The 22916-nt window shown below is 48.8% G+C and overlaps 3 protein-coding genes across 3 annotated transcripts in view; all 3 read right to left on the bottom strand.

The window, feature by feature from the left end:
• The window catches only part of LOC135421736 (serine/threonine-protein kinase PAK 3-like), a 64025-nt gene extending 62055 nt beyond the window's left edge, over positions 1-1970 (bottom strand). Inside the window, exons 1-3 of the mRNA XM_064670423.1 lie at positions 1789-1970; positions 1088-1322; positions 778-841 (exon numbers count right to left, since the gene is read on the bottom strand). Coding sequence (XP_064526493.1) covers positions 778-841; positions 1088-1322; positions 1789-1932 — 443 coding nt within the window. The 5' untranslated portion in view covers positions 1933-1970. The remainder of the gene's footprint in view (positions 1-777; positions 842-1087; positions 1323-1788) is intronic.
• A 206-nt stretch (positions 1971-2176) lies between these two features.
• On the bottom strand, positions 2177-20161 carry LOC135421735 (serine/threonine-protein kinase PAK 3-like). Its single transcript, XM_064670422.1, has 10 exons — positions 20092-20161; positions 19458-19589; positions 17806-18000; positions 7534-7723; positions 6988-7051; positions 6497-6545; positions 5578-5693; positions 4604-4721; positions 2588-2710; positions 2177-2182 (listed from the first exon to the last, which is right to left on the bottom strand). The coding sequence occupies exons 3-10, from the start codon at positions 17812-17814 to the stop codon at positions 2177-2179; spliced, it is 675 nt and encodes a 224-aa protein (XP_064526492.1). The 5' UTR covers positions 17815-18000; positions 19458-19589; positions 20092-20161.
• Positions 10112-17456, bottom strand: LOC135421218 (serine/threonine-protein kinase PAK 3-like). The gene is made up of 12 exons (XM_064669469.1): positions 17295-17456; positions 16787-16912; positions 16283-16408; positions 15779-15904; positions 15293-15415; positions 14616-14826; positions 13494-13557; positions 13035-13083; positions 12115-12230; positions 11177-11294; positions 10694-10793; positions 10112-10365 (listed from the first exon to the last, which is right to left on the bottom strand). Exons 1-12 carry the CDS (start codon positions 17454-17456, stop codon positions 10112-10114), a joined length of 1575 nt encoding a protein of 524 aa, XP_064525539.1.
• Positions 20162-22916: the final 2755 nt, after the last annotated feature.

Here is a 22916-nt window from a genome sequence, read left to right as displayed (position 1 = left end):
CAGCACTGCAGCTGGGTAAGGAGCCACCAAGTAGCTGATGCATTAGCATAGTCAGTAAATAAGTCTGAGCAAAGGTGTCCTTCTCTGAAAGATACCCCTGCCCTCCTTGTGTTCTTTTGGGGACTTAATAAGGACAAGGTCTGTCCAAACCGTGTCTTGCAGGCTGACACTTGTCTGCCCTCAGAGGAACAGTCTCTGCAGCAAAGATCTCGTGGCCACCCAGAGCTGTGGCCACAGCTCCCAGTGGAGGGGAAAGCACTCGAGAGCTGAGCTGCACAATCTGCCGGGGGTGCTGCCCTTACCCGTCTTCCTGTATCAATGTCAACTCCTCGGAAAACTCTTCCACAAGACCTAGAAACAGAGCAGCAGCCAAGAAAGGAGAAGGCGTTTAGGCCCTGGGTGAGAAAGCCAGCCCAGAGAGCAGAGCTCTGCTGCCCAGAGTGTTTATAAAACACTCGGCTTCAGCCAGCAGCCCAGCAGCCCAGCAGCCCAGCAGCCCAGCAGCCCAGCAGCCCTCTGCCATGCAGGGTGGCCAGGAGAAAACATAGGACATACTCCATGTCCTGCTCCTTGTTACAGGCAAGAGACTGCCAGCATTGAGTTGTCTTTGACAATGCCTTCTGACCACAGTTATTAAATACTGATCAGGACTGACAGACAGGAGGATGTAAGCCCAGTGTCTGCCCATGTTTGCAGCTTGCCTGACTGCATGCTTGATATGACACCAGCAAAATCCCTGGCCCATGGTTTTGTAGAAGTAGCTGAGATTGGACTTACCCTTGGCCAATTTGCTGCTGTACAGTGTATTTCTTCACAGGGTTCTCCTCACTCACAATGCCCTCTGAAAGAAACAACATGAAAGACGCTCATGTGAAACAGAGATACCACCTTGCAGCAGATCCAAAAGGCAGCCCCACTGTGCAGGGCTGTGAGCCCTTTGTAGTCAGCTGGTAACAACAATCACAAGAGCAACAGAGGCAGCTCTGAAGCACAGGTGGCTCGACAAACACTCTGTTCCTTTAGTACAGCTAAAGTTGACATGCATACCATGGACTGCTCCACCAGAAGTGAAATACATGATACGTACTGAGATCGGCGAGGTAAATACTTGTTAGTGAGGATATCAGTTGTGGCTGGTCTGAGCTTTTTCTCCCTGTGCTGGTTTCTGCAGAGCTTTTCTTCCCAGTGCTTGTTTTCTGTGTGCATTTTTTCCCAGTGGCTCTTTTGCCAGTGCTTGTGCTTGGCATTTCAGTGTCGGGCAAGGAGACTTCTTTAGGTTGTGGTGCTGCAGCAACACCTGCCATTGCAGAGCTCTTGAGGATCTGTGGCAAGAATTAGTTTATGTCAGAAAGGTGGCTTGCAGAGATGTCCTGAGATCATAGTTCAAATGCAAACCCTTGGGAAGATGCTGTTGGCCACAAGTCAGGCTCTTAAACTGTCTTTTGCTGCCCACTTCACAAAGTGAATGGACGAGAAGAAAAGACTGGATTTACACAAGTTCATGGGCAGTTTCCTCTTCAATTTTCATGCATTTTGTCAACTAGGTCGTGCAGAGGGGCAACTACCCTCTAGGGCACAGTTATTGCTGTGTGTCCTGAAAGGGACAGTCTGACTCAACTTGGAAGTTCCAGACTGCTTTTCCAGGTGTCAGTGGCTGGGCTGAAGCACCATGTCATGACAGGGCTACAGCCCTCACAATCTTCAGCCACAAAAAGCAAGCGCTGTCTGCTCAGGAACTTGCAGCTCTGATTGACACCAAAGGCAGTGCTAATGTACTCTGGCACTTACTGATTTCACTCCTTCAGGCTTTGCTTTGACAACTTTCTTCTCTACTTGCTCTTCTTTCCCCTCTTGTCCAGAAAGAGAGGGAGCCAGCAGAGGTTCTGGTGCCGCTGTTCTGGGTCTCCTGACTGCATCAATCAGAGGAGTCATCTCGGCAAGACTCTTGGATTTTCCTAAAAACGGATGCTGCACCAAAAAACCAAAGAAGAACAAAAGGAGCCATTACTTTCCAAATGCAGTTTCTCACAGGCTCCAGCGGGATTCCTCTGGTTACCAGCAATACACATCAGGAGGACGTAGGGAACTATCTAGACCTCCAACTTTCCTCTGAGGAAAGGCCAAGACAGATGGCACTGGAGAAGAGAAGGTGCCAGGGAGAGCTTATTGTGGCCTTTCAGTCCTTCAAGGGGACACATTTTTTCAAAGGGCCCGGTTGCAGTGGGACAAAGGATCATAGTTTTCAAGTGCAAGAGGATAGATTCTGGTTACATCTAAGGCAGTCATTGTTTAGAATGAGGGTGCTGAAACACTGGCACAGGAAGTGGATACCCCATCCCTGGTCAGGTGGGACAGGGCTCTGAGCAACCCGGTCTAGTTGAAGATGTCCCTGCTCGTTGCAGGGGGGTTGGACTAGATGCCACTTAAAGGTCCCTTCCAAGCCAAACTATTCTAGGATGCTACTTAGTTGTCATTTGAAAAGCACCAAGACTGGAGATTAGTAGGAGAGGAGGCCTCCTGATGCCTCTGAGTTTAGCTGATGACAAAGCCCATCCCTGGACAGCTGTTTCACCTGCAGCCACTTTACCTTCATCAGCTTCCTGGCCGTCCATCGACGCTTCACCTTCCGTTTCAGGCAGGACTGCAGGAAGGAACGGAACACAGGCGACAGGTTTCTGGGAGTCTCCAGCTCGGGTGGCTTGTGCTTAGGCTTGGGACAAAGGAAACACAAGACAGCCATTAACCATCCCTCCCCGAGGGGAAGAGCTCCAGCACAGGCCAGTCCTTGCTTTCTGAGACTTGACCTGGGGCTTCTCCAGGAGCCCTGATCAACATTTGAGCTTAAGGAAGCAGAGAATTTTCAGCATCCAGACCAGTCCTGCTAATTCCCTTCAACTCTTTTTGCTGCCTTCTGCAAGGCAAATGCAATCCAAAAGAAGTCTTCCAAGAAAAGTCAGGGACCTTTTTCAGAAGGACTGGAAGACTGACATTTTCCATAATTGTTGCCTTCCTCAGGAATTAACTGTGCAGCATTTAACTTGGTTTCAGCTGTTAGTCATGGGGTTTTATCCCCGTATACCTTCCTGGCCTATTGCACACTCCTTTGGTGTAAGAGCGGGTCATTTCATTTTAGGGAATTAGCATCTACAACTGCAAACTGGAAATACATTGGCTTACTACAAGGAGCTGTGCTAGAACCTACTTTTAGAAATGTACTGGCTAATACATACTTGTGGCAGTACTAGAAGCAGTGACCTGCCCTGAAAGGCTCAGGTAAGCAGTGGGCACTGGTCCAAGTTTGAAAAGACTTCTGGCCTGCAGATCCCCTTGAAATGCTTCTCACAGTAATTCTCCAACGGGAGAATCCTGCTGCTGAAAAATTCCTGCCATTGGGAGATCCAGCTCCAAGGGAGTTCGAAGAGCACAGGAGGAATTCAAGCATTGTTGGAGGCCAAAACGGCCCATTTCTGCACTGGCACATGTCACTTCTCCTGTGAGCAGATGTGCTCCAGGACACTTTTAGATGTGGGCCTTGGTGGGACTAGTTCAAGCTGATGTGAGTGGGAGAAAGATATGGCTCAGGGGAGAAAGGCAGGGCTCTCTGACAGTATTTGCACCTTACCTGTGTAGGACCATCCACCATTTCTAGTGCCATGATCCCAAGGGCCCAGATATCCACTTTGGCACCATATCTGTCTCCTCTCAACATTTCTGGTGCCATATAGAAAGGAGTCCCAATGAAAGATGTCCGTTTCTTCTCCCAGGGCATAAGCCAAGCACAGAAGCCAAAATCAACTGCAGAGAAAAACAAGTACTGATAAAACCAGCTTGAATTATGAAAGCAAGCACAAGAATTCCCCACTCTCAGTCTGAGAGCACAGTGTTGAATCTAGCTGGAAGAGTGGCTGTGCTCTGTTTCCTCTGGAAGAGACATACCCAAACCAAAGGCACTCTTGACAGCCTCATCCTCTCTAGAGCTCTCTGCACATTGCAACTCTGCTCTCAGCTTACAGCAGTGGGCTGGGCACTCCCACCAGCACCACTTTTGGGGAACTGGCAGGCACTCAAAGGCAACCCCAGACCCTGCCTCCCAGGAACGCTGTGCCTGACCAAGAACACCTACTCAGTTTGACAGATCCATCCATTCCGAGAAGAATATTGTCACTTTTGATGTCTCTGTGAATCACTAGATCTGAATGAAGGAAATCCAGGGCATTCAGGCACTGAGATTAAACAAAGAAACGAGAGGAAAAATTAATTAGGCTGATTTTATCCCACAAAAAAGGAAATGGCTCTAAAAGATCAAATTTCAGGTGACACATCAATTGCAGACATACCTCAAGTGGCAAAGTTTGGAATAATAAATGAATTAAATTGAAATTAAACTAGAAAGGAAAGTACAACAACATTATAGGAGTACAATAACAGAGTACAAGAAATGTAGTGAGACTGGCAGGCCGTTCACTTGGATGCTCTTTTCTTCTCCACATCATAACAGCAACGCAGAAACAAAGCTCTGAACAGGAAATCACTCCTGTTCTTACCACCTTTTGCAAAGAACCATCCTGTCCAAGCTGTCAGAAGCAAGGGCAGCATCCCTTACCTCCCGACTGATAGAGGCTATCATCTCTTCCTCAAGAGCTTGTATGGAAATGACATCGCCTAAGGTGCATCCCTCCACATATTCCGTCACCAGCCAGAGTTCTTCATTGAAAAGGTAGCTGAAAGAAGAAACCCACAGCATGGAGATGAATGGGCCCAGCTAAATGACCTTATGGGAAAGACTGCAGTTGAGTTTTCTTGCCAGGTCACTTGTAAATGAAGAGAGAATCTGAGCAGGCTAAATGAGAAAGGCTCATCTGTGAAAAAGGAGATGTCTTAGATGGCAAGCAAGGCAAAAATGCAGTTTAGTGACAGCAGAGAGAAATCTGGAACCAGGACATTGCCATCAGCTGCTTCATCATCTTAACTCATCCCTTCCAGCCTGAACTCCAGGAAGCAGGCAACACAGACTTCTCCATGGGAGGAGAGTGTGCACCACTGAGGGCAGATGTTGGTCAACCCCTTGGAAAGCATTGCATAAAGTGCATTCAGAAACAGGGAAAACCATTTAAAACCTGGCACATTGTGTGGTTGTGCAAACAAGAGCCTAGTCTTCCTGGCATCCACAGCAACAAAAAGTAGAGGGAAAACCCCAAGGTCAATAATTTCTAGGTGGGTTTATCAGCACGTATCATTAAGGCAAAGAAATGATGATCAGTTTGAAAAAAACCAGACCCCAAAAGAACAGGGAGGTAGTGAACTGAAGGGCTGTGGCTTTAGGAAGACATGGCAGATGCAGGTTTTGGAAGACACGCTTCAAACTACCTATTACCAGAAAAGGCCAAGGCAGACACAAGGCAAGCTCCTCCCTGAAGGAGCTAAGAGACCTGTGCCCTGCACCTCCCGTCCACTGCAGGTGGAGGAGTTATAAAATAATGAAGAGCTCCATGTTCTTCCAGTGACCAAAGTGGCTTTTTAGCCTTTGGCTTGCAGTTTGTCAATGAACCTCAACGTGATAATCCCAGAACCACTCACCTGTCTATGTAGCGAATGATATTGGGGTGCCTCATTCTCTTCAGGACTGCAACCTCAGTTAAAACAAGCTCCCTTTTGTTCTTTCTGTCGAGAACAAAAATCTTCTTGATGGCCACCTAAAAGGAGATTGAAAGCCACAGACTTGAGATGTCTGTTGCACGGGACCACAACGCACATGGAGCAGGTGTCTTTGGAATGATGGAGTCAGGGTGGGCCAAACTGCCTGGGATTAGACACCAGAGCTTCTTAACTGACAGGACAAGAGGCGATTCCTCCGCTCGCCCTTGTGTGCCAGTTACAGGACACATGGCTATAGACATTTTGCCTTGTAAACTCTGGACAAATGGTCTGCAAACAATCAATCCATAATGGAGGAAATCCCATCCTAAAAGGTCATGAGGGTTACACAAAAAAATACAATCCCAGAACTTTGTAACATGTTGAAGTTGGATTTTGCAACTCTAAAGAACGTTTTTAACCCAGTTCCTATTTGCAGTTCTTTTCTGGGTTTGAAAAGGAATAACCCATTCTAGGGTATTTTATGGATGTGGCCGGGGTTATGAGCAGCGCTCAGGGCCTTTAGATCCCTTGCAGACTCCTGTGTAAGTGCACTTCCCAAGTGCAGCACTGCAGCTGGGTAAGGAGCCACCAAGTAGCTGATGCATTAGCATAGTCAGTAAATAAGTCTGAGCAAAGGTGTCCTTCTCTGAAAGATACCCCTGCCCTCCTTGTGTTCTTTTGGGGACTTAATAAGGACAAGGTCTGTCCAAACCGTGTCTTGCAGGCTGACACTTGTCTGCCCTCAGAGGAACAGTCTCTGCAGCAAAGATCTCGTGGCCACCCAGAGCTGTGGCCACAGCTCCCAGTGGAGGGGAAAGCACTCGAGAGCTGCACAATCTGCCGGGGGTGCTGCCCTTACCCGTCTTCCTGTGGCAATGTCAACTCCTCGGAAAACTGTTCCAAAAGTCCTAGAAACAGAGCAGCAGCCAAGAAAGGAGAAGGCGTTTAGGCCCTGGGTGAGAAAGCCAGCCCAGAGAGCAGAGCTCTGCTGCCCAGAGTGTTTATAAAACACTCGGCTTCAGCCAGCAGCCCAGCAGCCCAGCAGCCCAGCAGCCCAGCAGCCCAGCAGCCCAGCAGCCCAGCAGCCCTCTGCCATGCAGGGTGGCCAGGAGAAAACATAGGACATACTCCATGTCCTGCTCCTTGTTACAGGCAAGAGACTGCCAGCATTGAGTTGTCTTTGACAATGCCTTCTGACCACAGTTATTAAATACTGATCAGGACTGACAGACAGGAGGATGTAAGCCCAGTGTCTGCCCATGTTTGCAGCTTGCCTGACTGCATGCTTGATATGACACCAGCAAAATCCCTGGCCCATGGTTTTGTAGAAGTAGCTGAGATTGGACTTACCCTTGGCCAATTATCTGCTGTACAGTGTATTTCTTCGTAGGGTTCCCCTCACTCACATGGCTCTCTGAAAGAAACAACATGAAAGATGCTCATGTGAAACAGAGATACCACCTTGCAGCAGATCCAAAAGGCAGCCCCACTGTGCAGGGCTGTGAGCCCTTTGTAGTCAGCTGGTAACAACAACAACAACAACAACAACAATAACCACAACAGCAGAGGCAGCTCCGAAGCACAGGTGGCTCCACAAAGACTGATTTTCCACAGTCTTTTGAGGCTTTATCTTGACAGGAAACCAAGCCCATGGAGGAATGCTCAGAGCAGACAGAAATCAGAAAAGAACAGGCACCAATGCAAGAGTTTGTTGTCTACAAAAATTAAGGAGAGCTGGTGCAACAGAGCTCTATTTTCTTGGAGAGAAACACTCCGTGTGATTCAGCAGAAGGAACAGCCACAGTGCTCTGTTGCTTCCTCTCTTCCTTTAGTAGAACTAAAGCTGACATGCATACCATGGACTGCTGTACCAGACAGGAAATACGTGATACGTACTGAGGTCATCAAGGAAACGTCGTGTTAGTGGCAATAGCTTTGGCGGCCGGTACGTGATTTCCTTTGGAATGCTTTTCTTCCGAGTGTCTCCTTTCCCGGTGCTTGTGCTTGGCATTTCAGTGTCGGGAAAGGAGATTTCTTCAGACTGTGGTGCTGCAGCAACAGCTGCCATTGGTGAGCTCTTGAGGATCTGTGGCAAGAATTAGTTTATGTCAGAAAGGTGGCTTGCAGAGGTGCCCCGGGATCCTATTTCAAATGCAAACCCTTCGGAAGACTTGGCCACAAGTTGGGCTCTTAAACTATCTTTTGCTGCCCACTTCACAAAGTGAATGGACGAGAAAAAAAGACAGGATTTACACGAGTTCATGGGCAGTTTCAATTTTCATGCATTTTCTCAACTAGGTTGTGCAGAGGGGCAACTACCCTCTAGGGCACAGTTATTGCTGTGTGTCCTGAAAGGGACAGTCTGACTCAGCTTGGAAGTTCAAAACCTCTTTTCCAGGTGTCAGTGGCTGGGCTGAAGCACCATGTCATGGCAGGGCTACAGCCCTCACACTCTTCAGCCATGCATGGCAAGCACTGGCTGCTCAGGAACTTGCAGCTCTGAATGACACCAAAGGCAGTGCTAACCAAAGCTGGCACTTACTGATTTCACTCCTTCAGGCTTTGCTTTGTCGTTTTCCTTCTCTGCTTGCTCTTCCTTACTCTCTTGTCCAGAAACAGAGGGAGCCAGCAGAGGTTCTGGTGATGGTGTTGTGAACCTCTGTGTAAAGAATCTCCTGATTGCATCGAGCAGAGGCCTCATGTTGTTGAGACTACCGGATTTTTCTAAAAATGGATGCTGCCCAAAGGAAAAAACACAGAAAGAAAGGAGCCATTACTTTCCAAATGCAGTTTCCCACAGGCTCCAGCGGGATTCCTCTGGTTACCAGCAATACACATCAGGAGGACTGAGGGCACCATCTACACCTCCAACTTCATGTCCAGGACCTTGCTATCACAGGCAAACATGGCCCATAAGGCCCTTAATCAGTTTCTCAAGGTCTCTGCAGCAAGGAGGTTTGCCTTGCCAGTGCTCGGGAATGCCACTTGCTGTCTCGGGCCTTTTTCCATTTCAGAAAACTCAAAGGACTCCCTTAGGTTCCTCTTCTCTAAAGACCTGGGCTATTTTAGGAGTGAAAACTGATGAGGAGCATAAGCCCCTCCTCGGGAAATTCCCGTACCTCTAAGCAAGGTCAACGCCAGGAGGATGCAGGCCTGTGTATTGTTCTGAAGAGCACTGAGGTGGAGGTTCTCAGCACCCAGACAAGAGCAGGGACACAAGGGGCAGAGCGCTGATGAACTCAGCTCTGGCTTGCAGGGAGAGCAGTGTGTGCATTCCACCCCTGCCCCTCCCTGTGCTGGCTGCCACCTTCCTTCCCAGCAGGGACAGCCCAGTGGCACCTTGTGCAGCTCCCTCTCTCTGCCACAAAACCTGCCAGAACCCTGGAGCACTTCTGGCCTGCTTGAATGTGCCAGGCAGCAAATGGGGCTGGGACAAGGCCCGCTCAGCTGTCCCTCCTTGGGTGGCAGAAACCTCAAAGAGTGGGGCAGGAGGGACAGCTGTTTCACCTGCAGCCACTTTACCTTCAGCAGCTGCTCGGCCGTCCATCGACGCTTCTCATTCCGTTTCAGGCAGGACTCCAGGAAGGAACGGAACACAGGCGACAGGTTTCTGCGAGTTTTCAGCTTGGGTGGCTTGTACTTAGGCTGGGACAAAAGACACAAGGCAGCCATTAACCATCCCTCCCCGAGGGGAAGAGCTCCAGCACAGGCCAGTCCTTGCTTTCTGAGACTTGACCTGGGGCTTCTCCAGGAGCCCTGATCAACATTTGAGCTTAAGGAAGCAGAGAATTTTCAGCATCCAGACCAGTCCTGCTAATTGCCTTCAACTCTTTTTGCTGCCTTCTGCAAGGCAAATGCAATCCAAAAGAAGTCTTCCAAGAAAAGTCAGGGACCTTTTTCAGAAGGACTGGAAGACTGACATTTTCCATAATTGTTGCCTTCCTCAGGAATTAACTGTGCAGCATTTAACTTGGTTTCAGCTGTTAGTCATGGGGTTTTATCCCCGTATACCTTCCTGGCCTATTGCACACTCCTTTGGTGTAAGAGCGGGTCATTTCATTTTAGGGAATTAGCATCTACAACTGCAAACCTGGAAATACATTGGCTTACTACAAGGAGCTGTGCTAGAACCTACTTTTAGAAATGTACTGGCTAATACATACTTGTGGCAGTACTAGAAGCAGTGACCTGCCCTGAAAGGCTCAGGTAAGCAGTGGGCACTGGTCCAAGTTTGAAAAGACTTCTGGCCTGCAGATCCCCTTGAAATGCTTCTCACAGTAATTCTCCAACGGGAGAATCCTGCTGCTGAAAAATTCCTGCCATTGGGAGATCCAGCTCCAAGGGAGTTCAAAGAGCACAGGAGGAATTCAAGCATTGTTGGAGGCCAAAACGGCCCATTTCTGCACTGGCACATGTCACTTCTCCTGTGAGCAGATGTGCTCCAGGACACTTTTAGACGTGGGCCTTGGTGGGACTAGTTCAAGCTGATGTGAGTGGGAGAAAGATATGGCTCAGGGGAGAAAGGCAGGGCTCTCTGACAGTATTTGCACCTTACCTGTGTAGGACCATCCACCATTTCTAGTGCCGTGATCCCAAGGGCCCAGATGTCCACTTTGGCATCATATTTGTCTCCTGCCAACATTTCTGGTGCCATATAGAAAGGAGTCCCAATTAAAGACCTCCGTTTCTTCTCCCAGGGATTAAGCCAAGCACAGAAGCCAAAATCAACTGCAGACAAAAACAAGTACTGTTAAAACCGGCTTGAATTATGAAAGCAAGCACAAGAATTCCCCACTCTCAGTCTGAGAGCACAGTGTTGAATCTAGCTGGAAGAGTGGCTGTGCTCTGTTTCCTCTGGAAGGGACATACCCAAACCAAAGGCACTCTTGACAGCCTCATCCTCTCTAGAGCTCTCTGCACATTGCAACTCTGCTCTCAGCTTACAGCAGTGGGCTGGGCACTCCCACCAGCACCACTTTTGGGGAACTGGCAGGCACTCAAAGGCAACCCCAGACCCTGCCTCCCAGGAACGCTGTGCCTGACCAAGAACACCTACTCAATTTGACGGATCCATCCATTCCGAGAAGAATATTGGCACTTTTGAAGTCTCTGTGGATCACTAGATTTGAATGAAGGAAGTCCAGGGCTTTCAGGCACTGAGATTAAACAAAGAAATGAGAGAAAAAAATTAATTAGGCTGATTTTTTTTCCCACAAAAAAAGAAATGGCTCTAAAAGGTCAAATTTCAGGTGACACATCAATTGCAGACATACCTCAAGTGGCAAAGTTTGGAATAATAAATAAAATAAAATGAAATTAAACTGAAAAAGAAAGTACAACAACATTATAGGAGTATAATAACAGAGTACAAGAAATGCAGTGAGACTGGCAGGCCGTTCACTTGGATGCTCTTTTCTTCTCCACATCATAACAGCAACGCAGAAACAAAGCTCTGAACAGGAAATCACTCCTGTTCTTACCACCTTTTGCAAAGAACCATCCTGTCCAAGCTGTCAGAAGCAAGGGCAGCATCCCTTACCTCCCGACTGATAGAGGCTATCATCTCTTCCTCAAGAGCTTGTATGAAAACCACAGTAGCTAAGGAGCATCCCTCCACGTATTCCATCACCAGCCAGAGTTGTTCATTGAAAAGGTAGCTGAAAGAAGAAACCCACAGCATGGAGATGAATGGGCCCAGCTAAATGACCTTATGGGAAAGACTGCAGTTGAGTTTTCTTGCCAGGTCACTTGTAAATGAAGAGAGAATCTGAGCAGGCTAAATGAGAAAGGCTCATCTGTGAAAAAGGAGATGTCTTAGATGGCAAGCAAGGCAAAAATGCAGTTTAGTGACAGCAGAGAGAAATCTGGAACCAGGACATTGCCATCAGCTGCTTCATCATCTTAACTCATCCCTTCCAGCCTGAACTCCAGGAAGCAGGCAACACAGACTTCTCCATGGGAGGAGGGTGTGCACCACTGAGGGCAGATGTTGGTCAACCCCTTGGAAAGCATTGCATAAAGTGCATTCAGAAACAGGGAAAACCATTTAAAACCTGGCACATTGTGTGTTTGTGCAAACAAGAGCCTAGTCTTCCTGGCATCCACAGCAACAAAAAGTAGAGGGAAAACCCCAAGGTCAATAATTTCTAGGTGGGTTTATCAGCACGTATCATTAAGGCAAAGAAATGATGATCAGTTTGAAAAAAACCAGACCCCAAAAGAACAGGGAGGTAGTGAACTGAAGGGCTGTGGCTTTAGGAAGACATGGCAGATGCAGGTTTTGGAAGACACGCTTCAAACTACCTATTACCAGAAAAGGCCAAGGCAGACACAAGGCAAGCTCCTCTCATCCACTTCAGTTGGAAGAGTCGAGAAACAATGAAGAGCTCCATGTTCTTCCAGTGACCAAAGTGGCTTTTTAGCCTTTGGCTTGCAGTGTGTCAATGAACCTCAATGTGATAATCCCAAACCACTCACCTGTCTATATAGCGAATGATATTGGGGTGCCTCACGCTACTCAAGAGTGAAACCTCAGTTAAAATTATCTCTCTTGCGTACTTTTCCTTGCAAAGACACATCATCTTGATGGCCACCTAAAAGGAGATTGAAAGCCACAGACTTGAGAAGTCTGTTGCACAGGACCACAACGCACATGGAGCAGGTGTCTTTGGAATGATGGAGCCAGGGTGGGCCAAACTGCCTGGGATTAGACACCAGAGCTTCTTAACTGACAGGACAAGAGGCGATTCCTCCGCTCGCCCTTGTGTGCCAGTTACAGGACACATGGCTATAGACATTTTGCCTTGTAAACTCTGGACAAATGGTCTGCAAACAATCAATCCATAATGGAGGAAATCCCATCCTGAAAGGTCATGAGGGTTACACAAAAAAATACAATCCCTGCACTTTGTAACATCTTGAAGTTGGATTTTGCAACTCTAAAGAACGTTTTTAACCCAGTTCCTATTTGCAGTTCTTTTCTGGGTTTGAAAAGGAATAACCCATTCTAGGGTGTTTTATGGATGTGGCCGGGGTTATGAGCAGCGCTCAGGGCCTTTAGATCCCTTGCAGACTCCTGTGTAAGTGCACTTCCCAAGTGCAGCACTGCAGCTGGGTAAGGAGCCACCAAGTAGCTGATGCATTAGCATAGTCAGTAAATAAGTCTGAGCAAAGGTGTCCTTCTCTGAAAGATACCCCTGCCCTCCTTGTGTTCTTTTGGGGACTTAATAAGGACAAGGTCTGTCCAAACCGTGTGTTGCAGGCTGACACTTGTCTGCCCTCAGAGGAACAGTCTCTGCAGCAAAGATCTCGTGGCCACCCAGAGCTGTGGCCACAGCTCCCAGTGGAGGGGAAAGCACTCGAGAGCTGCACAAACTGCCGGGGGTGCTGGCCCTTACCCGTCTTCCTGTATCAATGTCAACTCCTCGGAAAACTCTTCCACAAGACCTAGAAACAGAGCAGCAGCCAAGAAAGGAGAAGGCGTTTAGGCCCTGGGTGAGAAAGCCAGCCCAGAGAGCAGAGCTCTGCTGCCCAGAGTGTTTATAAAACACTCGGCTTCAGCCAGCAGCCCAGCAGCCCAGCAGCCCAGCAGCCCTCTGCCATGCAGGGTGGCCAGGAGAAAACATAGGACATACTCCACGTCCTGCTCCTTGTTCCAGGCAAGAGACTGCCAGCATTGAGTTGTCTTTGACAATGCCTTCTGACCACAGTTATTAAATACTGATCAGGACTGACAGACAGGAGGATGTAAGCCCAGTGTCTGCCCATGTTTGCAGCTTCCCCAACTGCATGCTTGATATGACACCAGCAAAATCCCTGGCCCATGGTTTTGTAGAAGTAGCTGAGATTGGACTTACCCTTGGCCAATTATCTGCTGTACAGTGTATTTTTTCGTAGGGTTCCCCTCACTCACAATGCCCTCTGAAAGAAACAACATGAAAGATGCTCGTGTGAAACAGAGATATCACCTTGCAGCAGATCCAAAAGGCAGCCCCACTGTGCAGGGCTGTGAGCCCTTTGTAGTCAGCTGGTAACAACAACAACAACAATAACCACAACAACAACAATAACCACAACAGCAGAGGCAGCTCTGAAGCACAGGTGGCTCCACAAAGACTGATTTTCCACAGTCTTTTGAGGCTTTACCTTGACAGGAAACCAAGCCCATGGAGGAATGCTCAGAGCAGACAGAAATCAGAAAAGAACAGGCACCAATGAAAGAATTTGTTGTCTACAAACATTAAGGAGAGCTGGAGCAACAGAGCCCTTATTTTCTTATAGAGAAACACTCCGTGTGATTCGGCCAAAGGTTTAGTAGTTTTGAATGCACTAAGTTAAGTGCATTAAAAATTAAATTTTGACAATTAAATTGAGTTTTGGAATCTACTGTTGTGAACAAGTGCCATTTTCAGAACAGAAAGAATATTATCAGGTGTTTACAGGAGAGGATGGAATCTGCCCAACCTTTCAGCAGTTTGCCAAAAAAAAGCCTTTATGGTGTTCAAGAGCAGCATCTTAAGTTCTAATCCCTGAGGATGGGGCTTTAAGAACTAGGACCCTCATCACGGATCAGCAGGCTGAGTTCTGAAGAGGACCTTGCCTGGGCCATTTGAAGAACCACACTGCTTGTCTTCAACCTTAGAGATTTCGGCAAAGTCTTTGTACTCCAATGACTTGTGAGGAGTCAGGAGTCTAAAGAGAATTTAGGAACCCTAATATTCTCTTGGGTTTAGCCCTCTGCACACAGGAGTTCACTAGGTCATTCACTAGGTCAAAGCCTTCTGCTCAACCAGAAACCATCTCTGCCTTTGCCTGGAGCATAGATGGAAGCTCAGGAAAACTGAATCCAGCCCCAGCTGCCCTCAGAGGCAGAAGGAACAGCCACAGTGCTCTGTTGCTTCCTCTCTTCCTTTAGTAGAACTAAAGCTGACATGCATACCATGGACTGCTGTTCCAGACAGGAAATACATGATACGTACTGAGGTCATTAAGGTAAAGTTGTGTTAGTGGGGACAGCGTTGGCGGCTGGTGCGTGATTTTCTTTGGAATGCTTTTCTTCAGAATGCTTTTCTTCAGAATGCTTTTCTTCGGAGTGTCGCCTTTCCCGGTGCTTGTGCTTGGCATTTCAGTGTCAGCAAAGGTGACTTTTTTAGGTTGTGGTTCTGCAGCAGCACCAGGCCTCTTGAGGATCTGAGGCAAGAATTAGGTTCTGTGAGAAAGGTGGCTTGCAGAGCTGCCCTGAGATCATAGTTCAAATGCAAACCCTTGGGAAGATGCTGTTGGCCACAAGTCAGGCTCTTAAACTGTCTTTTGCTGCCCACTTCACCAAGTGAATGGACAAGAAGAAAAGACTGGATTTACACGAGTTCATGGGCAGTTTCCTCTTCAATTTTCATGCATTTTCTCAACTAGGCCATTCAGAGGGGCAAGGATCCTCCAGGGCACAGTTATTCCTACGTGTCCTGCAAGGAAGGTGAACTTCCAACTTGGAAGTTCAAAACCTCTTTTCCAGGTGTCAGTGGCTGGGCTGAAGCACCATGTCATGGCAGGGCTAGAGCCCGCACAATCTTCAGTCCCAAAGAGCAAGCGCTGTCTGCTCAGGAACTTGCAGCTCTGAATGACACCAAAGGCAGTGCTAACCAAAGCTGGCACTTACTGATTTCCTTCTCTCAGGCATGACTTTTCCAACAGCCACAGGTTCCTTCTCCACTTCTTTCTCTTCAACCTCCTGTCCAGAATCAGAGGGAGCCAGCAGAGGTTCTGGTGCTGCTGTTGTGTCCTGGAGACAGTCAGTAGAGTCAGGGACAGTCACCATTCTGTCCCTTGCAAGGTTGGATAGTTACACACAATAACAAAAGGGTCACTTCACAAAAGGCCACTTTCTTGTTCAGTTTGCTTAGATTTTCTCAAGTAGGCTATTCAGACGGGCAGGTAACCCCAGGGCACAGTTATTCCTATGTGTCCTGCCAGGGACACTGGCTCAACTTGGAAGTTCAAAACCCCTTTTCCAGGTGTCAGTGGCTGGGCTGAAGCACAGTGTCATGGAAGGACTCCAGCCCTCACACAGTCTTCAGCCATGAAAAGCAAGCTTGCTCTCATCACAAGTTCTAAATTACACCAAAGGCAATGCTAATGTACTTACTGATTTAATTTCTTCAGGCTCTGCAGCTCCAACAACAGCCACAAGTTCATTGTCCACTTCCTCTTCTTTAATGTCTTGTCCGGAAACAGAGGGAGCCAGCAGAGGTTCTGGTGTCACGTTTGTGCCCTGGGGAGAGTCAGAAGAGTCAAGGACAGTCACCATTCTGTCCCTTGCAAGGTTGGATAGTTACACACAATAACAAAAGGGTCATTTCACACAAGGGCCTGGCCAATTTCTTGTTCATGGATTTTCTGAAATAGGCCCTGTGGAGGGGCAGGTACATCCAGGGGACAGTTTCTCCTGTCTCCTAGGAATCCTGCACGGCAATCTAAAGATTAAACAGGAAGGGTCAAAACCCCTTTTCCAGGTGTCAGTGGCTGGGCTGAAGCACCATGTGATGGAAGGACTCCAGCCCTCACACTCTTCAGCCATGAAAAGCAAGCTTGCTCTCATCACAAGTTCTAAATTACACCACAGGCAATGCTAATGTACTCTGGCACTTACTGATTTAATTTCTTCAGGCTCTGCGGCTCCAACAACAGCCACGGGTTCATTGTCCACTTCCTCTTCTTTACCCTCTTGTCCGGGAAGACAGGGAGCCAGCAGAGGTTCTGGTGCTGGTGTTGTGCCCTGGGGAAAGTCAGTAGAGTCAGGGACAGTCACCATTCTGTCCCTTGCAAGGTTGGATAGTTACACGCAATAACAAAAGGGTCATTTCACACAAGGGCCTGGCCAATTTCTTGTTCATGGATTTTCTGAAATAGGCCCTGTGGAGGGGCAGGTACATCCAGGGGACAGTTTCTCCTGTCTCCTAGGAATCCTGCACGGCAATCTAAAGATTAAACAGGAAGGGTCAAAACCCCTTTTCCAGGTGTCAGTGGCTGGGTAGAAGCACAGTGTCATGGCAGCACTCCAGCCCTCACACTCTTCAGCCATGAAAAGCAAGCTTGCTCTCATCACAAGTTCTAAATTACACCACAGGCAATGCTAATGTACTCTGGCACTTACTGATTTAATTTCTTCAGGCTCTGCGGCTCCAACAACAGCCACGGGTTCATTGTCCACTTCCTCTTCTTTACCCTCTTGTCCAGAAAGAGAGGGAGCCAGCAGAGGTTCTGGTGCTGCTGTTGTGCCCTGGGGAGAGTCAGAAGAGTCAGGGACAGTCACCATTCTGTCCCTTGCAAGGTTGGATAGTTACACACAATAAGAAAAGGGTCATTTCACACAGGGCCACTTTCTTGTTCTTTTTTTTTATGGTTTTCTGAAATAGGCCCTGTGGAGGGGCAGGTACGTCCAGGGGACAGTTTCTCCTGTCTCCGAGGAATCCTGCACGGCAATCTAAAGACTAAACAGGAAGAGTCAAAATTCCTTTTCCAGGTGTCAGTGACTGGGTAGAAGCACAGTGTCATGGAAGGACTCCAGCCCTCACACAGTCTTCAGCCATGAAAAGCAAGCTTGCTCTCATCACAAGTTCTAAATTACACCAAAGGCAATGCTAATGTACTCTGGCACTTACTGATTTAATTTCTTCAGGCTCTCCACCTCCAACAACAGCCACAAGTTCATTGTCCACTTCCTCTTCTTTAATGTCTTGTCCGGAAATAGAGGGAGCCAGGAGAGGTTCTGCTGTCACGTTTGTGCCCTGGGGAGAGTCAGTAGAGTCAGGGACAGTCACCATTCTGTCCCTTGCAAGGTTGGATAGTTACACACAATAACAAAAGGGTCATTTCACACAAGGGCCTGGCCAATTTCTTGTTCATGGATTTTCTGAAATAGGCCCTGTGGAGGGGCAGGTACATCCAGGGGACAGTTTCTCCTGTCTCCTAGGAATCCTGCACGGCAATCTAAAGACTAAACAGGAAGGGTCAAAACCTCTTTTCCAGGTGTCAGTGGCTGGGCTGAAGCACCATGTCATGGCAGGGCTACAGCCCTCACACTCTTCAGCCATGCATGGCAAGCACTGGCTGCTCAGGAACTTGCAGCTCTGAATGACACCAAAGGCAGTGCTAACCAAAGCTGGCACTTACTGATTTCATTCCTTCAGGCTTTGCTTTCACGTTTTCCTTCTCTGCTTGCTCTTCCTTACTCTCCTGTCCAGAAACAGAGGGAGCCAGCAGAGGTTCTGGTGATGGTGTTGTGACCCTCTCTGTAAGGAATCTCCTGGCTGCATCGAGCAGAGGACTGTTGTTGGTGAGACTATCGGATCTTTCTAAAAATGGATGCTGCCCAAAGGAAAAAACACAGAAAGAAAGGAGCCATTACTTTCCAAATGCAGTTTCCCACAGGCTTCAGCAGGATTCCTCTGGTTACCAGCAATACACATCAGGAGGACTGAGGGCACCATCTACACCTCCAACTTCATGTCCAGGACCTTGCTATCACAGGCAAACATGGCCCCTAAGGCCCTTAATCAATTTCTCAAGGTGTCTGCAGCAAGGAGGTTTGCCTTGCCAGTGCTCGGGAATGCCACTTGCTGTTTCGGGCCTTTTTCCATTTCAGAAAACTCAAAGGACTCCCTTAGGTTCCTCTTCTCTAAAGACCTGGGCTATTTTAGGAGTGAAAACTGATGAGGAGCATAAGCCCCTCCTCGGGAAATTCCCGTACCTCTAAGCAAGGTCAACCCCAGGAGGATGCAGGCCTGTGTATTGTTCTGAAGAGCACTGAGGTGGAGGTTCTCAGCACCCAGACAAGAGCAGGGACACAAGGGGCAGAGCGCTGATGGACTCAGCTCTGGCTTGCAGGGAGAGCAGTGTGTGCATTCCACCCCTGCCCCTCCCTGTGCTGGCTGCCACCTTCCTTCCCAGCAGGGACAGCCCAGTGGCACCTTGTGCAGCTCCCTCTCTCTGCCACAAAACCTGCCAGAACCCTGGAGCACTTCTGGCCTGCTTGAATGTGCCAGGCAGCAAATGGGGCTGGGACAAGGCCCGCTCAGCTGTCCCTCCTTGAGTGGCAGAAACCTCAAAGAGTGGGGCAGGAGGGACAAGCTGGGCCCCCTCTGAGGCTCGCAGTGAGCTCCCCACAGCCCCTTCCTTCTCACAGGCAATTCTCCGATCACTTGGCTGGGACTGCTTCCTTGGGTCCCCCTCCACCAACACCATTGCAGCCTCTGGACCTGCTATTATTCTACTCCAGGTCTTTTGCCACCAGGTACAACCAAGTGTCCTCCCAAAGTACAAGCCAGGGCCACAGACAGGACCAGATGGTGGAAGACCTTGCCTCGGAGGAAAGGCCAAGACAGATGGCACTGGAGAAGAGAAGGTGCCAGGGAGAGCTTATTGTGGCCTTTCAATCCTTCAAGGGGACATTTTTTCAAAGGGCCCGGTTGCAATGGGACAAAGGGTCATGGTTTTCAAGTGGAAGAGGAGAGATTCTGGTTACATCTGAGGAAGTCATTGTTTAGAATGAGGGTGCTGAAACACTGGCACAGGAAGTGGATACCCCATCCCTGGTCAGGTGGGACAGGGCTCTGAGCAACCCAGTCTAGTTGAAGATGTCCCTGCTCGTTGCAGGGGGGTTGGACTAGATGCCACTTAAAGGTCCCTTCCAAGCGTAATTATTCTAGGATGCTACTTATTTGTCTTTTGAAAAGCACTAAGACTGGAGATTAGTAGGAGAGGAGGCCTCCTGATGCCTCTGAGTTTGGCTGATGACAAAGCCCATCCCTGGACAGCTGTTTCACCTCCAGCCACTTTGTCTGCAGAAGCTGCTTGGTGGGCCATCGGGGCCTCACATTCCCGTACAGGTAAGACTGCAGGAAGGATCGGAACACAGACGGCGGATTTCTGGGAGTCTCCAGCTGGGTTGGCACGTCCTTGGGATTGGGACAAAGGAAACACAAGACAGCCATTAACATGCACTTGGTCCTACGGTCCTCAGTTCTACAGTGCGTATGTCCCAGGCCAATTTAACTCTCTATCAAATTAGGGGAGTTGAAATCCCTCCACAGTCCCAGCTGCCTCTCAGTGGCAGGGCATTACATCCCATTGTCCCAAATTTGCTCTCTTTACCAACTAGTTAGACAGTGCTGCATATTGCTCTGACTTAGATATCCCACCATGGCTAAAATCAGCAAAAAATCTTCTGCCTGCAAACCCAGATCTTCCTCTGTTTAAAAGCTCTTGAACAGAAAATGAGAAAACAGCCAGGGATGCCTTGGCTGCTGCTGCTGCTGCTGCAAAGGCACTGACATGGACTTTCTTTCATGGACTTGCTTTCAGCCTCTCAGGCTGGCACTCTGTTGTAGCAGGCCAAGCTCACAGCTCGCTCCATGATTCTTAAAAACTAGGAACGTCAAAGCTTCCTTTTCCACTCACAGAAGGATGGGCTGCTCTCTGTCCACCTCCATATCCACTGGTGATTCCGTCTGCAATGGGCAAGGCAAAATGAACCAGACGCTGTCAGAAAACTGCCTCTTGTGGGGAATCCCATCACACAAGGCAACCCAAATAAAGAGCATTTTTCTTTCACAACATCTCTCCAGGAGCAGCAGTTCTTTTGCACAGCAAGCAAGAGAAGAGGACAAAACCCCATATTCATCTTCTACAGTTTCCTGTCTATTTTTTATGCTGTTTTCCCAGGAAATAAAACAAATAGAAACTCCATCAAGCAAATGTAAACTGTCCATTAACAGTCAATGCTTCTGTTCTACCCAAGAGCTAAAGCAGCTTTAGCTGAAGAGCTAAAGAAATTTCCTCTTCTTTTTTTTTTTTTCCTTTTTCTGTTCTGTTGGCTTTTGGTTTTTCTTTTAATAAATGGCAAGCATCAGTTCTCTTTAGCTTGCGGAAAATGGTTCCCCAGAAAAACTGTCCAAAAAATCCCCTCTAGCCATTCTAGCACACGAACAGCTCCTGGGTTCAGGAGCCTGCACTGTTTGGAAGCTGGCATTTTATCTCAGAGGTCATTGGTGTGATCAAATCCTTTAATTATGGAATTTAGCAAAAAGGATGCTTTCCCCTCAGTTCTGGAGATAACTGAACAGTTTTTAGAAGAACTTCTGAGAAGCTCTCCCAAGCCTGCATTTTGGAAGTCGTACTGGTAGAACCAGCAAAGTGAGGAAATTGCAGACTCCACAGGCTATCCAGTGGAGGGCACAGAACCCCCTCAAGTTCCATTCCAAATGCTGTCCACACACAGACCCCCCCCTTTTCAGACAAAGCTGTTGACAGGAGTTCTACCAAACTAAGGGCATCTTAAGGGCAGTTTTGTTTCTAAATCATCTCAGTGCCTAAGGAAGAGCATAAAGAACACAGCCATGCCAAAGCCAGGTATGCTGCCCCCAGGAACAAACACTACTCACCTCTCGGGAACTCCGTCACCTGGCAGGACCTGTCTGGAGAAAAATATAAATTTGATGAAAACAGCACAAAATCATGAACTGCAGCGCAGATTTGCCGAAACATTTCAGCAAAGCTGTGCTGCAGTCCAAGGGGCACAGCCCCTTGGGGGGGGGGGGGGGAAAGAAAACCGCTCTCTGGTTTGCAGGGTCTCCACTGAGAGCTCCTCGATCTGAAAAATCCTCTTGGACGCCCGTTCACAACTCTCCGCTGAGAAATCCTCAATCCGAAGACTCCTCTGCGACGAGCACGTGACGAACTGCACCGCAAGCCGAGGCCCTTGGTGCCTGAATGAGAGCGTTCCACGGACACTGCAGTGGCCACCCAGCACTTCAGTGACATCACAGCGACAGTGGGGCAACAGTCCTGTGACATCACGGAAACAGCCGTTCAAGGTTCCCCACGCTGCAATGGTTTTGGGTGGCTTCTTGACCCCTGGAATGTTGAATCTTGCTCTCCTGTTGGAGCCTGACCTCCCTTTCTCGCAGTGACTTGTCAGCTTACCTCCTGATGTAAAGCTCATCTTTCTGCCTAAAACTCATCTGGAAATCAACTCTGCTCTTCCATGGAAAAATGGAATAATAAGTTTTGAATCCGTGTCTGTGTGGAGGCTGTTGGCTAGTCACCCACAGCCCATAGTGCTGTGAATAAAATAACGCCTTGCTTTTTAACACTAGCAATGCAGGGTTTGAGGGTTCTGTTATCCCGAGGATTTCAGAGGTATTTGACAACAGTAGCTGACTCCAGGAAGAGTGAGATTCCTCCCCAGCAGCCCTCACGGCACAGCCCTCGCTGTACCAAGCGGGGCTTCTCCCCTTTTACTGTGGAGAGGCTTGGAGGACATTCAGAACAGCTGTGATTGCCTGACATGGACAGCATTTGTTGTCAATCCCTCAGGGACACGTCCGTGTTCCACATGTGGCAGGGAGCCCTTGGAGCAGCTGTCAGAGTGGGGGTGCCCCCGTGGGTGCTTCCTGCCCGTTCTCCCCCCTTTGGCCACTTCTCCCATAGCCACTCAAGTCAGACTTTCTCCCAAGAAAGTTCTCTGCCCAGCACTGAGCTCCTGGTGCACCTGCAAAAACCAAATTCCCTTAGGCTTGTGGGAAACCTACAGGGTCAGAAGCCTCAGTGGACATGGAGCTCTTAAATCCTTCTCCTATCCAACTTCTGTGTGCGTGTAAGATTTTCTGGGGCCCTGACTAGCCTTTCTGTCTGCTACAGTGGAATATCAGGGCGACGGAGCAGCGGGTGTGTGTGAGGGGGTCTCTCTCTTTGCTGCCTGCTGAGGGGAAGGTGCTGAGAGACTGTGCATGCTCCGAGAGCGAGGGGAACCGTTCGGTGAGAGGCAGACTCGAAGCCTTCATCCCCTGCGACCACCCGAGAGAAGTGGGCAGGCGCCAGAAGGCGTGTCCCGAAATTTCCATAGAAATCCATACCACTCTGGGGTAGTTCCTGAATATGTAAAACCGTGCGATGGATAGGGATGACCTGCTGGGAGAAAACGGGAGCCGTGAGGGGGGAGCGCTCGCGCGTGTCAGGCGGAGTCATCCCCCGCGCGTCCGGCAGCGTAATAAACAACTAGCGGCTTCATAGCGCCTGTGGCTCTTGAGTTTTACTACCGTGGCCTTTTCCCGGCATCACCGAGGCCTCAGCTGAGATGGGGTGATCCCCAGGCTGAAGCAAAAACCGCTGCGGGCTGAAGCAGCGGGGCACAAGGGCTGAGATGAGAATGGCTCTGGGCTGAGACAAAACCGGCTGCAGCTGAGGCGGGGGGGGGGGGGCAGTTATGAGGCAGAAAGGGCTGT

This window comes from Pseudopipra pipra, chromosome 13 (assembly GCF_036250125.1).
Source record: "Pseudopipra pipra isolate bDixPip1 chromosome 13, bDixPip1.hap1, whole genome shotgun sequence".
Lineage (NCBI taxonomy): Eukaryota > Metazoa > Chordata > Aves > Passeriformes > Pipridae > Pseudopipra > Pseudopipra pipra.
Note: the sequence above shows the minus strand (reverse complement) of the source record. Positions and strands in the feature narration are given on the sequence as shown.